This window comes from Choloepus didactylus, chromosome 19 (genome assembly GCF_015220235.1).
Source record: "Choloepus didactylus isolate mChoDid1 chromosome 19, mChoDid1.pri, whole genome shotgun sequence".
NCBI classification, from domain to species: Eukaryota; Metazoa; Chordata; class Mammalia; order Pilosa; family Megalonychidae; genus Choloepus; species Choloepus didactylus.
The window spans coordinates 32,085,816-32,102,074 of NC_051325.1; the positions used below are offsets into that span (position 1 = coordinate 32,085,816).

The 16,259-nt window shown below is 48.4% G+C and overlaps 1 protein-coding gene across 1 annotated transcript; it reads left to right on the forward strand.

Moving 5' to 3' along the window:
- Window positions 1-8,447: 8,447 nt before the first annotated feature.
- On the forward strand, window positions 8,448-10,635 carry LOC119515260 (arginine vasopressin). The gene is given in 5 exon segments (XM_037811135.1): window positions 8,448-8,572; window positions 10,019-10,224; window positions 10,389-10,429; window positions 10,431-10,526; window positions 10,528-10,635. Coding segments are annotated over 5 exon segments (576 nt in total).
- Window positions 10,636-16,259: the final 5,624 nt, after the last annotated feature.

A 16,259-nucleotide genomic window follows, 5' to 3' on the forward strand; every position in this document is an offset into this window, starting at 1 on the left:
CAAGCCCCAGAAAAAATGAGGTGATGCTTTTTCCAAAAAACTTTTTATTATGGAAAATTTCACATATACATAGAACTAGACAGATTAGTATAAGGAGCTTTCATGTACCCTTCACTCACTTTCAACAATTCTCATGGCTGGTCTTTTTCTTCTGTACTATACCCACCCAATTGCCCCGTCTCATTATTTTGTAGCAAATTAGGGATGCACCAGATTAACAAATTTAGGGCATGGCAAGGGCAGGTGGGAGCACCTGAGGTTCCCTCTTCCTATCAAAAGGGTAGATCACAACCTGGGGGGAACCCATCAAAGACTTGAAAGATGCAGGGCTGGTGCCTCCTTGCAAGGTGGCTTTGGAATCAGGATGCTAAGTTTGGATCCCGATTCTGCTCCTTTCTGGCTATGGCAGTTAAGGAAATTTGCTTAACCTCTCTGTGCCTCAGTATACATATCAATAAAACAGTGATAAATGTCCACCCCATGACGTGGTTATCTGGCTTAAAACACGTGCCGAGAACATATGTCCTGAATGCAGGAAAGGTTGGTGATTCTCCGTTACCCCTGATCTTACATTTTTCTGTTGAGTGCAGAAGACAGACATGTTTGGAAAATGAAAGAGGATATTCTAAGTTTAACTGGGTAGAGTCTATTGGAATAAGCAAATTCATAGAGACAGAAAGCAGAATAGTGTTTACCGGGGAGGGGGGAAGGGGTAAAGGGGAGTTATTGCTAAATGAGTATGAGTTAAGGTTTGGAATGATGAAAATAGAGTGGAAATTGTGGTGACAGTTACATGGTATTGTCAATGTATTTAATGCCAAAGAACTGTTCCACTTAAAATGGTTAAAATGATTTTTTTATGTCATACCACAATTAAAAATAAATAAAATTGTTTTTAAAAATCAATAATAAACTAAATCCCAGTCTCATGGAAAATAAATACAACAAAAGCAGAAACAAAACCCACCATGCTTCTAAGTAATTACTGTAGAAAGGATAAGTCACTATGGACATTATGAAAAGTTTAGAACTGAATGAAATCAAAATTCATGGAACAAAGGAAATTTTATAGCATTAAAATACATGTATTAACAAAGAAGAAATCTGAAAAATAATGGTCCATGCATTCAACTCAAAAAGCAAGAAAAGGAAGTACAAATTCAACCCAATGAAAATGGAGAAAATGAAAACAAAGATAAGAGTATAAAGTGATGAATCTATGGCGATTCAACAAAACCAGAAGTCGGCCTTTGAAAATTCAACTAAAAGGCTCCAGTTTGGAGGATGCAGAGGAAAGTGGCCTCCAAGTATTGCCTCCAGCGTGGCCTTTGGTGGGAGTGGACAGGTGGGGTCAGCAGTGCAAACCTTCAGACCCCTTGGACATGCTGAGAAGTTTGGGCTTTGTCCAGAGGGCAGTGGGGAGCCATGGAAGGGTGTTGAGCAGGGAAGTTGCAACATTTGCGGGATCACAGCCCACACCACCCTTAAGTTTGACAATTCTCTAGAAAGTCCAGAAAAAATGAGGTGATGCTTTTTCAGAGTCACTGATGTCTATTATACTCACGGTTACAATTTATTACAGGGAAGGTATACAGATTGAAATCAGCCAAGGGAAGAAGTAAAAGCAGAATCCAGGAAAAGTACCAAACACAGAGCTTCCAATTATGCTCTCCCTGTGAAGTCAGGTCATCTTTATGATTCTAGAATGGATGTGTGAGAAATGAATGGAGTATTGCCTGCCAAGAAAGCTCTCCTGAGCCTTGGTGTCTAGATTTTCTTGAGGCTCCGTCATGTGAACATGGTTGACTGCCCACGTGGCTGCTCTCAGTTTCCAGCCCCTCAAGGGGTCAAGTCAATACCACATAACTCAAAGCCCCCACCGTAATTCACCCTGTTGACATGGCTCAAAGCCCCCTCCCTAAATCACATCGTAGTATGGCTCAAGGTCACCCAGACAAAAAAAGTCCCTCCTATCAGGCACAACATTCCAAGGTTTTAGAGATTACATCCCAGAAGCCAAGTCAAAGATCTCTTTGGGCAAGGATAAATTAGTGGTGTGGTCAGTCTGCAGGTGGGATGGGATAGAAGTCGGAAATGCGATTGGAGCCAGGGCTCTGAAGGTGACCCAGCCAGAGCAGAGCCAGCGGTGAGTGGCAGGCCAAGGAGCTGAAGACAGGTGCTAGCAGGGGCAGTGGAGGAGGACTTGGGGACCAAAGGGTTCTCCTCCCTGCCCCTCTTCTGCCTGGTTGCGTGACCCTGGGCATTCCACTGACCTCTCTGTGCCACAGGCCCTTCACATGTAAATTAACCTGTACAATTCTGCATGTCTCCCCCAGCCTGGCCTAGTGGCAAACACTCAGATAACTGACCCAGCAGCCATTGCCTCTTCCTCACTCAAGAATTCCATTGGGGGGCAGGCGAGCAGCCAGGTTCTTGCCCAGCAGGAGTGGGTGGAGGTGGGGACACTAGGAAATTTCTCCTCCCTAGGAAAGGACAGTATCATTTTGTCACTGTCCCCCTTGACATAAGGAGAGACATCCTGATGTGTGGAGGACATCAGAAGGGAGTAAGGAAGTCCCTGTGACATCCCTGAGCCCAGAGCCAGGCCTGGGGACCCAAATCTCCACCTGGAATCTTAGAACAGGCCCACATCATTTTATTGCGCTTCTCTCTATTGTGCTTTGCAGATGTTGCATTTTTTTACAAAGTGAAGGTTTGTGGCAACCCTGTGACAAGCAAGTCTATCAGCGCCATTTTTCCAAAAGCATGTACTCACTTTGTGTCTCTGTCACATTTTGGTAATTCCCACAATATTTCAAACTTTTCATTATTATTATATCTGTTATGGAGATCTGTGGCCAGTGATCTTTGATGTTACTATTGTCATTGTTTTGGGGAGCCATGAACCATACGAACTTAATCGATAAATTGTATGTGTTCGGACTGCTCCACCGACTGGCTATTCCCCATCTCTCTCCCTCTCACTGGGCCTCCCTATTCCCTGAGATACAACAATTTGAAATTAGGCCAATTAATAACCATAGAATGACCTCAAAGTGTTCAAGTGAAAGGAAGAGTCTCACATCTCTCACTTTAAATCAAAAGATAGAAATGATTAAGCTTAGTGAGGAAGGCATGTCGAAACCCGAGACAGCTGAAAGCTAGGCCTCTTGCACCAGTTAGCCAAGATGAGAATGAAAGGAAAGGTTCTTGAAGGAAATTAAAAGTGCTAGTACAGTGAACACACAAATGATAAGAAAGCTAAACAGCCTTATTACTGATATGGAGAAAGTTTTAATGGTCTGGAGAGAAGATCAAACCAGCCACAACATTCCCTTAAACCAAAGCCTATCCCAGAGCAGGGCCCTAACACTCTTCAATTGTATGAAGGCTGAGAAAGGTGAGGAAGCTGTAGAAGAAAAATTTGAAGCTAACAGAGGTTGGGTCATGAGGTTTAAGGAAAGAAGCTGAGAGTCTCCATAACATAAAAGTACAAGGTGACGCAGCAAGTTATCCAGAAGCTCTAGCTAAGATAACGGATGAGAGTGGCTATGCTAAACAACAAATTTTCAGTATAGACAAAACAACCATCTATTGGAAGAAGGCACTGTCTAGAAATTTTATGGCTAGAGAAGAGAAGTCAATGCCCGGCTTTAAAGCTTCAAAGGACAGGCTGACTTTCTTGTTAGGGGCTAATGCAGCTGGAGACTGTTGAAGTCAGTGCTCATTTCCCATTCCAAAAATCCTAGAGCCCTTAAGAATTATGCTAAATCTACTCTGCCTGTCTCTATAAATGGAACAACAAAGCCTGGATGACAGCACAGCTGTTTGCAGCATGGTTTACTGAATATTTTAAGCCCACTGTTGAAACCTGCTGCTCAGAAAAAAAAGATTCCTCTCAAAATACGACTGCTCATTGACAATGTACCTGGTCACCCAAGAGCTCTGACATACTCTTATGCATACTTTATAGACTATGATATAGCGTGAACTATATATAAATAACTTTTATGTGCACTGGAAAAGCAAAAAATTTGTGTGCCTCGCTTTCTTGCAATATTCAATTTATTTAGTCACTGTTAGTAAACAGCTCTGCTGTTTATTATCTGGATGTGGTTGGGTGAGTTACCCAACCTGTCTGTCCCTCAATTTCCTTTCTGCAAACGGAGGATAAAATATTACTTCATCCTTCTCGGGGGTTCATGTGGATTAGAGGAGGAAGCATACATAAAAGGCTGAGAGCAGGGTCTGGCACAGACGCGATGCTCTGGAAGTCTTGACTGTTGCCTGCGACTGACAATGCCTGAGCATCCTATTTCTGTTCCTACGCGCACACCAGCTCAGCCAGGCTTGGGCAGACCCTGCTCTGTTACGACTTTGCATAAGCCGTTTATTCACTCCTCTCTTCCTTGCGACTTCCCATTCAGCCTTCAATCCACAAACCGCAGGCACCAAAAATACCTGGGACTGTTTTCCCGAGAGGTCCCAGGCAGGAACCTCTGCGGCTTAATTATTTCCCAGCACGGTGGCCTCTCCTTCCCACTTGCCACCAGACCCCTCTGGCCCCGACGCTCGACTGGGATCAACTCCCAGATTGCAAGTAAGACGGTGGCTTTTCTACGGTCGCAGAACCCCCGATCCGCGGCCGAGGACGTTCACACGTGCGCGCAGCCTCCCAGAGTCCCGCTCCCTTGACCTCCACGCGCTCCCCGCGGCGCCAACGCTCCGGGCCTGTGTCTCCGGCGGGAGCGAGCGCGCACGGGCTGGGCCGGGGGCCTCGGCCCGGGCAGGCTTTTCTCCGCTCGCGGAGGTCTGGCAGGCGGGCGAGTGGGGACCCAGGGCCGGGCGCCGCCTCCTCCAGCCCCAGCCGCGGTCCCTCTCCACTCCTGCCACGCGCCGGGGGCCCCGGGGGAGCTGAGCGGGCCGCCGCCCCCGCTGATGGCGCTAAGTGATTCCGGGCGCCGCGCTCCCGGAGGCGCTGACCCGCGGGACCCGGGGGGCGGCGCTCATGCCGCGGTTAGCAGTCTGCGCACAGCGCGCCTGGGCCGCCGGCTTCCGGCCTCATTAGGGGCAGTCAGGGAGGCGCGGCGTGCTCACGGCCCAGCGCGGCCCAATTTAGGGTGGCGCCGGCCCTGCGCTTCAGCCCCCTAGGCTTGGGAGAACCACAAAGTTTCCGGTCTTGGTTTCTCATATTTTACTTCTGCTCCCCACGACCCACGGGTGTTTCTTGCCTCTTTGCTTCGTGGGGGAGGGTTTGGATCGCTAGGTCTGACTCTTCCCCCAACCCAGTGAAGGGGGCAACACCTGTCCACTCCCCCCCACCCCGCCCCGGGCAGGAGCCATTGTCCCCAGCGGGTGCGGCAGGCCGGGTTGCACGTGGGGACTGGAGCTGGGATGGAGCATCCCCAGATGTCAGCTCATCCATCCGCCCAGTATAGGCTTTTAATATGGAAAAAGAGTTTGTCAAATATATTCTTCCTACTTGAGTTTTTTTTTTTTCTTAGGTTACTTCTGCGAGTAAGAATTTTTATGAGGTCCTTTTACTTATGATTTCTTTAAAGCTTACGGTAACCCCCCTCTAGAGAGCTGATGAATAGTCAAATCTAGCTCAACTCCCCTCCTTTTATTTTTAACTCAGTTTTGTTGAGATATATTCACATACCATACAGTCATACATGGTATACAATCAACTGCTCAGAATTCCATCATATAGTTGTGCATTCATCACCACAATCAATTTTTGGACATTTTCATTAATCCAAAAAAATGAAAATAAGAATAAAAAATAAAAGTAAAAAAGAACACCGAAATAATTCCACCCCCCCATCCCACCCTATTTTTTCATTTAGTTTTTGTCCTCGTTTTTCTACACATCCATCCATAGCCTAGATAAAGGGAGTGTGAGCCACAAGGTTTTCACAATCACACAGTCACACCATGTAAGCTACATAGTTACACAATCCTCTTCAATAATCAAGGCTACCAGGTTGCAGTTCGATAGTTTCAGGTATTTCCTTTTAGCTATTACAATACACTAAAAACTAAAAAGGTTACTCTAGTTAGCTCTTCAATCTGTCTAACATGTGCTTTGGCATTGGGTGTGGGTCAAAAAAGACCTGAGGGCTTTTCTTTTCTTACCCATCTTTCTCATCTGTTGGTTGTTCCTGCTCCACACACCCTCTTAGACTCAATTCAGTCAATGGCTCTTGGATCAACTCCTGCACCTTTTGCTTGCTTTTGTTCACTTCTTCACAGTTTACAGAACATTTGTGAGTATACAATATCGAGGGACCTCAACTAAGACAACTGGAAAACAGGTGCACAAAGAGAAAGCTTTACTTGCTGCTAGCCACAGAGTCCATTTGAAAATGAGGCCATTTAAATGAAGCCATTGAGTAGCAGAGATTTCCTGTGGTGCAGACCTTGGGCTGGTCCTGAGGAGGGGGTTATAAGAACAGGTGGGGTGGAGAGGGCAGAGACTCTGCTGATATTAGTTAACTGTTACCTCTTCTCAGGAAAGATGGTCTCATACTTCTAAGCAAATACTTCTAAGAACATTATGGGATTTGGTGCTTAATCTGGAGGCAAGCAGCTCTGTTCTGTAAGGATTGCAGAACATCTGAACCCTTTACAGCACCATCATCTGATTCCCTCAAAACCTCAGTGAGATGGGGGTTGGGGTTTGGGGTTAGGGCATCCAGAGAGTAACCTTACCTGCCCAAGGTCACACAACTTCCTGGAGAACTGAGGCTGGAACTCAGGCATTTTGCCCCTTCCTCTGGTGCTGATTTCTATAATTTATTGAAGATCCACTATGTGGCAAGCACTGTACCAAGAGGGGCTATAGCACTGATCATGAAATCTGCCCTGGGATTTTCATTCTAGTTGAGCCACAGCCAATAAAATAAATAAAATAATAATAAACAAATACATAAATAAATAAAATGAATTGCAGGTTAAGTGCCATAAAGCACAGCAACATAGACCCAGGTTAGAGGTGTGTGTGTGTGTGTGGGGGGGTGGTCTCTAGGGAGGGTGGTCAGGGAAGAATCACCTGAGGACACTTAAGCCAGCCATGTCCATCCTGGGAGGTGGGAGGGGCTCTGAGCCTTCTAGAACAAGGAAGCAGTAAGCCCTAAGGTCCCAAGGCTGAAGCAGAAAGAAGCAGAGAGATTTGAGATATACTGCAGAAGAGAAGGAGGCTGGAACGAGCCCTGGGAGACTCCAACACTCAGAGTCAAGGACAAAGAGCAGCTCCCCGCCAAAAAGCAGTAGCCTGAGAATATTGTCCAGAGTGAGAAAAGGAAAACCAGGAGAGTGTGCCATCAATGGAGCCAAGAGAAGTGTGTGTTTGAAGAAAGGACGAGGGCTCACCCATGTCAGATGCTGCCAGGGGACTATGTAAATGAGGATGTGGACATGGCCACCAAATCTGGCAGTTAGTTATTTTATGGCCCAGGTAACAGGAGCCTCAGTGGACTGGGCTGGACGGGAGCAGGAGTGGAGAGGGCTGAAGGGCACATGTTGACTTCTGGATCAAAAAGGCAAATGGGCCACAAATGAAAAAACAAGAGGAGAACTAATGCAGGGAACAGATAAAGTTGTTCAGAAATGGAAAATTCCTCATCATATACTGCATGGCTCAGCTTGGAAAGGCAGATTTGCTGTCTAACACGTTGGACCTATCTAAGATTTATGACATCATCTTATCAACAAGATGGTTAGCGGGGAGGGTACATGAGTGGATCCTGCTCTGTGGGAGTGGGTGGGGGGGGGTGAGGGTAGGGATGGAAGGGTCTTGAATGTCCCCAGAAATCAAACCCACCCACCTGCTGGGAACGGCACCCCTTGATTCCATGTCTGTCCCTTGATCCCATAACTGCAGCTGCCTCTTCCACCAGCCTGCAGGCAGGAATTCCCTTTCCTGGTGCAGCTTGGACAAAGGTGTGTTAGTGCCATCTGAGTGTGTGCTGTTCTTGGTCACCTGTCCTCTCACAGGGGTGGCCTTCCTCATGGGGTCCCCGCACCCCTGCCTCTTTCCCTCCCCACCACCCCTGGCCAGGTACTTCTCATCCCCTTGGTGGGGCTGTGTTGGATGCACTAGGCCTGTAGACCCCCAGCCTTTTCCAGGTGACTAAAAGCTCACAGACTCCCCAGGTGTCCAAGCCTGGCCCTCGCCCTGAGGCTGGAGAGCCGCGAGACAGCCAGAGGTCTGCACACCCTCCTCCTCACCCCCTGCACACACAGGCCCACGTGCATCCCCAGACGCCTGAATCACTGCTGACAGCTTGGGACCTAGTGGCTGTGGGCTCCTGGGGAGCCACTGGGGAAGGAGGTGGCAGCCACGTCACCTCCGAGAGGACACCTGCGGACATAAATAGGCAGTCAGCGAAGGCAGCGCAGCAGAGCCCACGGAGAGCACTGCTCGCTGTGCCACCTGCGCCAGGATGCCCGACACCATGCTGCCCATGTGCTTCCTCAGCCTGCTGGCCCTCACCTCTGCGTGCTACTTCCAGAACTGCCCAAGGGGTGGCAAGAGGGCCATGTCCGACCTGGAGCTGAGACAGGTACAGCCAAGGCCATGGGGCTGCCAGGAGTGGCAATGCCCCAGGCTGGCACCCCAGGACAGGGGCCAGCAGAGAGGGAAGGTGTGGGAGAAGGCAGGCTGAGGGGAAGTGCCCAGCAGAAGGGAGGCTTGGCATGGCTGACAGAGGGGCCAACAGGGTACCAGGCTACCAGGTGGCCTAGGAGGGGCTTGGGGGTTCCTGGGCACTGTCCCCTTCCAGAGAGGAGATGCAGGAAGGTGAGAGATGTTTCTCCAGGAATGAGGCTTGGGATTGGGTCAGGAGAAGCAAGTAGCAAGGCCTGCTCTGTGCACAAAGGAACTTGTCTGAGGTCTGACTGGTAATAGCAACAGCTTTGTCCTGACAGCATTCAATACCTTCTCCACAAAGCTCCAGCTTCTCCTAGCCACAGGTAACACCCCCTCCCCCCACCCCACAGAAGGTATCCTTTGCTCTGAGCTGTCCTGATTAGGAGCTGCCACCCAAGCATCCTGTGAGGCAGTTCTGCTGGATACCTAACCCAATTCTTTCATGCTGCATGTCTGGCCAATTGCCTTTAGCCCATTTTCAGCAGAGCTTGAAGGAAACCGAATCACCATGGTCCATTCTGCATGGGCCACAAGGTGGCTCAATTTGGGGCTGTTGAACATATTAGAGATGGCAGCCGGGCAGGCCCAGGCCCAGCCTTTCCCCTGCTTGGCTCCTTTGAAAGTCCTGGGCCATCTCAGTGCCTTGTGCCCTCCTCTGGGGCTCAGGTCTCTGCCACCCACCAGGTTAGTCCATAGGTGGGTGAGCAGGGGTCACACCCCTGGTTGGGGCCCACCAGCCTGGGGAAGTAGGGTTGCTTTCATTCTGGTGGCCTGTCATGAGGGGAGGAGCAGGTCAAGTGGGGAGACAGGGAATAGGGAGAAGGTTCTAGATGTGTTCTGAAGGAGGCAGTCCCCTCTCAGCATGGGCCTGGAGTGGAGGTTTGCAAGGTCCAAGCTGCAGTAACAAGAGTGGGGGTGGGGAAAGGTGGGGAAAGGTGGGGATGGGTGAGGGTTGTCAGAAAAGGAAGGTCTGGGTTGGGGGAGGGGGTTGGCAGGCAGCGGAGAGGGTCGGTACCACTGACCACCCAGAGCTAGGAAGGAAGGTCTCTCTCTGATGTAGCTCCTTTCTGGGAGGGTGAGGACGCTGAGCTCTTCCTGAGATCTGGTCCTAGGTCACCTGGAAATAGAGGAATTTAGTAGATTTCCAATTACGCTCCCACCCTTTGGGGGCTGAGAAAGCAGAGGAGTGATCTAGAACCTCCAATCCCCATTCTCTGTCCCCCAGCTCAGAGTGGGCTGGGGCTCCCCCAACCCCAGTACCCTCCCTGCTCCCCCAGCCTGGTCCCGCAGGGCCCCTCAGATGTCCCCTGCCCCAGCCTCCCGGGCCTCGCCCCTCACCCCGGCTCCCCCTCCGGGTCCCCGCAGTGGCCTCCCCTGCGGCCCCGGGGGCAAAGGGCGCTGCTTCGGGCCCAGCATCTGCGGCGCGCCGACGAGCTGGCTGCTTCGTGGGCACGGCCGAGAGGCGCTGCGCTGCCAGGAGGAGACCTACCTGCCGTCGCCCTGCCAGTCGGGCCAGAGGCCGTGCGGGAGCTGGGGGCCGCTGCGCCGCGCCGGCATCTGCTGCGACGACGGTGCGGGCGCGGGCGGTGCTAGTGGGCCGGGGGGAGCGGGGCGCCAGCGGAAGCGGAGGCTTGGGGGGCCGGGGCGGGCCTGGGGCGAGGGCTGGGCGAGGCCGGGGCGTTGCGCCCCCACCCCGGGAGCGCCTGCCCGCGCGCTCACACCGGCCTCCCCGCAGAGAGCTGCGGGACCGCGTCCGAGTGCCGGGAGGGCGCGGGCTTTCGCTCGTCGCGTCCGCGCCAGCGACCTGAGCAACGCGACGCAAGCTGGACGGGCCGAGCGAGGCCTTGCTTTGCGGCTGGTGCAGCTGGCGGTGGGCGCCCGAGCCCGCCGAGCCCGCCAAATCCCCGCGTCTACTGAGCCGCCGGGGGCCGCCCCCGCCCCGGGCGCTGACGCCCGCCCTGCCCTGGCAGCAAGAACAATAAAGCCTTGAAATGCACTGGCCGCTCGCCGTCTCTGCCTCTGAGTGTGTGTGTGAGGGGGGGGGAGGGGAGCACGCGGACCCTCCCTCCAGGCTGGCCCTAGACCGAAATCCGGGGCGGATCCACCCCAGAGAAGCGACAGGCCCTGCCAGTAGGAGAGATCTCGGCCAGCAGAGGGTTCTAGACAGCATCAGGGTCTGGGGCGGCCTGGGGCTGTGGCAGGGGAAGGGGAGAGGCGAGAGGCGCCCTGGAGGGGGCGGGGCTGGGGGATCCCAGGACAGAAGGACAGAAGCAGAGGGAGGGAGCGGGAAGAGAGTGGTGGACAGGATAGCAAAAGAAGCACAGAGAGAGCCAGCGGAATCATCATATCCTAATGGATCTTTGCGTTTTTCCGCCTTTTGGATAGTTTTAATAAAACTGCAATGAACGTTGGTGCAGAAATATCGGAGTACCTGCTTTCATTTCTTTTGGGTGTACACTTAGACGTGGACTTGCAGTAGATACGGTAGTTCTATATTTCACTGTTTGAGGAATGAGCTGCCTTTTACATACACAGCAAATTCTGGGATGGCAAATCCAAGGAGAACTGCTGGTCAGTCCCCCAGGCTGCGACTGGACAGACGGGCACAGACACCTGCTCCCAGTATGTGTGTGCAGATTATTCTGCTTCCCCCTGGAACTGCAGCCACGGAACGGGCGCTGGGAGCTGGGTGCACAGGCCACTCTGGGGCCAGCCAGGGAGGGGATGGGGGAGGCCAGCCAGGGTACATGAGATCCAGCTGTTTTTTATTTTATTTATTTTATTTGCTCCTACCATTTTTAAATAGTCTTTTTCTTGATTCAGCACTGTCCCTGATCCTGTATCCTTTTAACGGTTTTCTGGAGCTTTGAGAAAGATGGTTCTTTTCACTTTAGCTTGTAGCTTTCACCACCTGTGAGGGGCCAGAGGCCTGGCATGGCTCATGTCGCTATGGTGATGATGGAAAATCCATTACACGCAATTGTTTCCCATGTATGTGTGCCTCTAAACACCGCAACACCAAGTGCAGAACTGTTTCACCACCCAGAGTTCCCTCCTTCTACCCGGTTGTGTTATACCCATTCTCTCACTTTCCTTCCCCTCTCCCCCAACACAATTCAGGCATCTACTCATCTGTTCTCCAACTCTAACTATGTCATTTAAAGAATGTTATATAAATGAAACCATATAGTATGTAACCTTTTGGGAATGGCTTTTCTCACTCAGCATAATTTCCTTGAGGATAATGTTCATCTGTGTGGTTGTGTGTATTTAATAGCTCATTCTTTTTTTTATTGATGAGGAGTATTCAGAGTGCCACAGTTTATCAGTTTATTTAATCATTCACCCCTTGAAGGACATTTGGGTCATTTCCAGTTTTTGGCTATTACAAACAGAGATCCATGAACATATGTGTACACTTATTTGTGTGTGTGTGTGTGTGTGTGTGTGTGTACATTTAATTTCTCTGAGCTAAATTCCCAGGAGTGTGACTGCTGGGTTGTAGGATAAGTGCATGATCAGTTTTCAAAAAACTGCAGACTGAAGAAGATCCAAGATGGAGGCATAGAGAGGAGTGGAAGCTAAGTAGCCCCCTGGAACAACTAAAAAAAAACAGAAACAACTAGTAAATAATCTGGAAAAACTGCAGGGGGACAAACGTGACTGTCAACTCATCATACACTAACCTGAATTGGGAGGAATGCCCGAGATCACAGCATAAAATCTGTAGGTAAGAACTGTGGATCCAAATCAGGAGACCCCTCCCCCACAGCCCGAGCTACAAAGCCTCGTGGTGCCAGAGAGAAGCTTTCTCCCAGCAAGGGAATATAGCTCAGCTGAGCTCCAACTGGGGTTTTAATTAGCGAGTGTGAACTGCTCACTATGAGGTACGAAACCCCAACAAGTAGACAGAGGCTTTGGGTGACGACTGACCTTGGAGAGCTGGAGGGTCACCTCGGACTAACTCTGTTCCTTTCTTGACTCAGTGGAGAAAGCCTCAGCCATTTTCAGTTCCCAGTTCTGTGACCCAGACAGGGGTGTGGCACAGGCAGAGAGAGACCATTGAAATGCTAATGACCTCCCCCTAAGGCGTCTATCTTCTCTAAGAGGAAAAGGGTGGGGCCCAGCTCTACTACCTGCCTTTCATTCAGAACTTACACCAGTCAAGAACTATATGCTAATCTTTGCGTCTGGCAGAGAGCGCCCCTGCATGGCCCAGCGGCCCGGGGCTTCCCTTGAGGGACGATGTGCACTAGTGACGTAGCACAGCCTTCCCTCAGCAGAGGTCCTGGAAGATCACAGCTGGGAAGGGAGGCCTGCTTGGAAAACCCAGGGACGCTACTTCAACGCCGGTGGTTTGTGGGTCAGCGACAGAGAAAATCTGGGGCAAAACTGAAATGAAGGCTTAGACTCTTGCAACAGCCTTGAATCTCTGGGAACACCTGGAAGGTTTGATTACTAAAGCTGCCCTGCCCCCCTGACTACTGAGACACATGCACCAAGTTCAGAGCAGACAGCTCCAACAACAAACCCAAACTGATTTCACCAACTGAACCCCACAAAAATCATTTCCCCACACACCACAGAGGCAGAGTTGGGAGAACTGACTTGAGGGGTATAGGTGACTCGCAGACGCCATCTACTGGTTAGTTGGAGAAAGTGTATGCCACCAACTTGTGTTTATGAAAAATTAGATTGGTATTCTTTTTTACAACTTGAAAGAACACTATCAAGCAAAGCAAATGCCAAGAGGCCAAAAACAACAGAAAATCTTAATGCATATGATAAAACCAGATGATATGGAGAAACTGATCCCAAACACCCAAATCAAAATATCAGAAGAGACACAGTACTTCACACAATTAATCAAACAATTACAATCGAGGAACAAAAACATGGCACAGGATATAAAAGACATGAAGAAAACCATGGAGCAGGAAAAAAGGGGCATAAAGAAGACCCTAGAAGAGCATAAAGAAGAACTTGCAAGATTAAATAAAAAAATAGAAGATCTTATGGAAATAAAAGAAATTGTTGGCCAAATTAAAAAGACTCTGGATACTCATAATACAAGATTAGAGGAAGCTGAACAACGACTCAGTGTCCTAGAGGTCCACAGAACAGAAAATGAAAGAACAAAAGAAAGAATGGAGAAAAAAATCAAAAAGGATCTCAGGGATATCAGTAGGTGTGTAGCAATATTCAGTAGGTGTGTAGGGATATTCAGTCAGTGTGTAGCGATAACTCACTATGGTCTCTATTTGCATTTCCCTAATAATTAGTGATATTACACATATTTTCACATCCATATTTGCCAGCAGTCTATCCTCTTTAGTGAAATATCTGTTCATGCCTCTCACTTTTTTATTGAAATGTTTGGGGTTTTTACTGTTGAGTTTCAAGACTTTTTAAAATATGTATTCCAGAAATGAGTCTTCTGTGTTATATTTGTGGTTTCAAATATTTTCTCTTATTCTGTGGCTTTCTTTTTATTCTTTCCACAGGATCTTTTGCAGAGAAAATGTTTTAAACTTTGAAGAAGTCCAAGTTATCAGTTTTTTCTTATCACAACTGTGCTTTTTGTGTCATGGATAAATATTCTTCACCAAGTCCTGGATCCTAAAGATTTTCTCCTATGTGTTTTTCTAGAAGTTTTAGAGTTTCACATTTTACACTTAAATTTTGATCTATATCGAGTTAATTTTTGTACAAGGGTGAGGTTTAGCTCAAGTTAATTTTTTTTTTTTTTTTGCCTATTATGTACAGTTGCTCCTGCTCCATTTGTTTAAAAGACTATCCATCTTCTGTTGAGTTGCTTTTGCACTTCTATCAAAAATCATTTAGGCATATTTATGTGGGTTTATTTGTGAACTCTCTATCCTGTCCCACTGATACCTGTGTGTGTCTCAACTCCAATACCACACAGTCTTCATTACTACATCTGTATAATAAGTAATTCTTAAAATTTGGTAGAATGATTCTTCCTACTTCATCCTTATTTTTCAATATTGTTTTATCTATTTTATCTTCTTTGCTTTTTCACATCAATTTTCAAATAAACTTGTCTATATCTGTAAAAATGCTTACTGGGATTTGATAAGAATGGTGTTTACCCTAAATATTGATTTGCATCTTTACTATGTTAAGGCTTCCAATCCATGAACATGGTATGCTTATCCATTTCTTTAGATCTTCTTTGAAATCCTTCATTGGCATTTTGTCATTTTCAGCATACAAATCCTAGGCACCTGTACACGCTTTACTAGATTAATACCTGTGTATTTCATTTTGGGGAGTGCTTCTAAGTGAAATTGTGTTTTTAATTTCCATTACTACATGTATTTCTATACATGTAGTAGAAATACAATTGATATTTGTATGTTGACCTTGTACTTACTACTCATTTATTTCCAGGAGTTTTCCTCCATGGTTTCCTTTAGCTCTCAGAGCATATTTAAGGTAGTTGATTTAAAGGCTTTGTGTAGTAAATCCAATGTTTGGCCTTCCTCATGGATATTTTCTGCCAATTTATGTTTTTCCTTTGAATGGGAAATACCTTCCTATTTCTTTGTATGTTGAAAACATGCATGTTTTCTTTGTTGAAAGTTCTGGTTTTTTTTTTTGGGTGGGGGGCATTTGGCTATTGTAATGTGGTGACTCTGGACATTAAATTCTCTTCCTAAACCAGGGTTTGCTATTATTAATTGTTGAAGGCTGCAGTCACTTGTTTAGTGATTTTTCCAAACTTATTTTTGTGATGACTTTATTCCTTACCGTGCTTGTTTACTGAAGTTTCCAGTGAGCTAGCAGAGGTTTCTTTGAATTTCTGGATTCAAAAACTGAGAAAGAGAGAGAGAGAAAAAAAAAAGAGGGAGAGAGAGAGGGAGAATACTCTCCCAGTCTTTTCAGTTTGACCCTAAGCTCTGGCATTCCTTGAAAGATACGCCGGACTGCCCACAGCTCTGCCTTTACCTTCACTTCCTACTTGTGCAAGCCCCAAATCTGCCAGACCTGCAAGCCTGGGGTGCTCTCAGGTCTCTTCTGAGCAGGTGTCCCAGTCCTGGGCATGCGTGTTGCACTCCCTCCTCCCCAGGTATACGTGGCAGTCCTGCTAAGTCCTGATTCCAGCTAAACATGTCTTCCTCTGCCCCCTTCCTCCCAGGCCTTTGAGTCTGTCTGTCACTTTATTTGTCTGCTGTCCCTCATTCTGGATGGGCATGGGCAGTTTATGTCTTTAAGTCTTTTGACAGACCCAGATGCCTTCCAGAAGGCCCCTCCAGTCTGTGTGTCTGCGTGTGTGCGCACAAAACAAAGTTCAGCCCCTGCTCTAGTCCCACAGGTCAAAACACACAACCACATTATAACTTTTCTTAATATTTTATTTGTTGAAATGATTTCAACCTTCTGGAAAGTTGCAAAAATAATACAAAACCCACACAGCCCAGCCTCCCTTAGTTTGGGCTCCTCTGATTGGATCAGTGACCACCTGTTGCCTGTCTGAGCAGCCACCTCCTTGGAAACTTGACTGGCCCTGCAGCTGTTCCCTCCCCCAGGCACCCAGCACCACAAGTCGCCTCTCCTCCCTCAACTTCCAGGAAAGCCCAGT